The following is a 1,108-nucleotide window of genomic DNA, read 5'->3' as shown; positions in this document are numbered from 1 at the left end:
ACTTTGGAAAGGGGAGGGGGCAAAAAATGGAATAACTCATGATGAAGATGACAAGGGCAGAATGGAATAAATCACGAGCAGGTAAACTGAAAAGAACAGGGGCTAAGGGACAGTATTACAACATTATTACGTGATATGAAAGAATGAGTCATTCAAACCTGTTTTTAAAAACATGTAACTCAATCACAGTAGAATTCGTGAAATGTTGTAGCTAGGGATTGAGGGAATACTGTGACCTACAGAAATAAAAGTAAACTTGTTAGTAAAGATCGTCTCTTCAATTTGGATGCTTTCACATATAATTCTCCAATGCCAGAGTGAAACTTTTAAAAATGACTAAATCTTGTTGCAGGTAAGCTGATCTTGACAACAGCATCTATACTTACCGGAAGGGAGTCACTGTACAGGGTGATTAAACCAAACAAAAACCAAACCAGCTGCCATCAACTCTACTCTGACTCATGGCGACCCTATGTGTACAGAGTAGAACTGTCCTCCATAGGATTTTTAAGGCTGTGACCTTTCGGAAGTGATCGCCAGATCTGTCTTCCGATGCACCTCCAGGTGGGTTCAAACCACCAACCTTTTGGTTAGTAGTCGAACCCTTAACCATTTGCACCACCCAGGGACTCCTAAGGGGTGACTGGAAGGGGCTTATAAGGTGCTCGGTTCTCTAGTAGAAAGGTGCCAGTTAAAATTAATCTAACAGATGACCTTTTGCAAGCTAACAAGTGTATCATCGGAACTATGTTTCAGAATATTCTGATTCAGAATTCTCAACGAATTCTAGCTCTTTGGTCTAGATGCAACACAAACTTCTGTTGAGGCAGCTAACTTTGATGGCAGCAGGACCCAATTCCTCCCCATTAATTGCTCAAAATATCATAGTAATTAAAAAGAAAGAAAAAAGAAATCAATCTTTGGGGAATAGAAGTGTGATGCTCTTGGAGCGCCCTCTGGAGGCCAGAGAAGAGGTGATGCTGGTAAGACAAGATGAAGAAATTCTGACCATCTGTGGTCTGTCTAGTGGTGGAACTCCACACAGCTCACTTGAGTTGGACTAAAAAGCACAGTTTATCAATCATAATCAAGATGACATACGAAACAT

The 1,108-nt window shown here is 40.8% G+C and overlaps 1 protein-coding gene across 1 annotated transcript in view; it reads right to left on the bottom strand.

Moving 5' to 3' along the window:
- NRG1 (neuregulin 1) overlaps positions 1-1,108 on the bottom strand; it is a 1,165,780-nt gene that overhangs the window by 224,102 nt on the left and 940,570 nt on the right. The window contains exon 10 of the mRNA XM_023737842.1: positions 623-629. Coding sequence (XP_023593610.1) covers positions 623-629 — 7 coding nt within the window. The remainder of the gene's footprint in view (positions 1-622; positions 630-1,108) is intronic.

This window comes from Trichechus manatus, unplaced genomic scaffold (genome assembly GCF_000243295.1).
Source record: "Trichechus manatus latirostris isolate Lorelei unplaced genomic scaffold, TriManLat1.0 scaffold00109, whole genome shotgun sequence".
Taxonomy (NCBI): Eukaryota; Metazoa; Chordata; class Mammalia; order Sirenia; family Trichechidae; genus Trichechus; species Trichechus manatus.
This window is presented reverse-complemented; position numbering and strand designations above follow the sequence as displayed.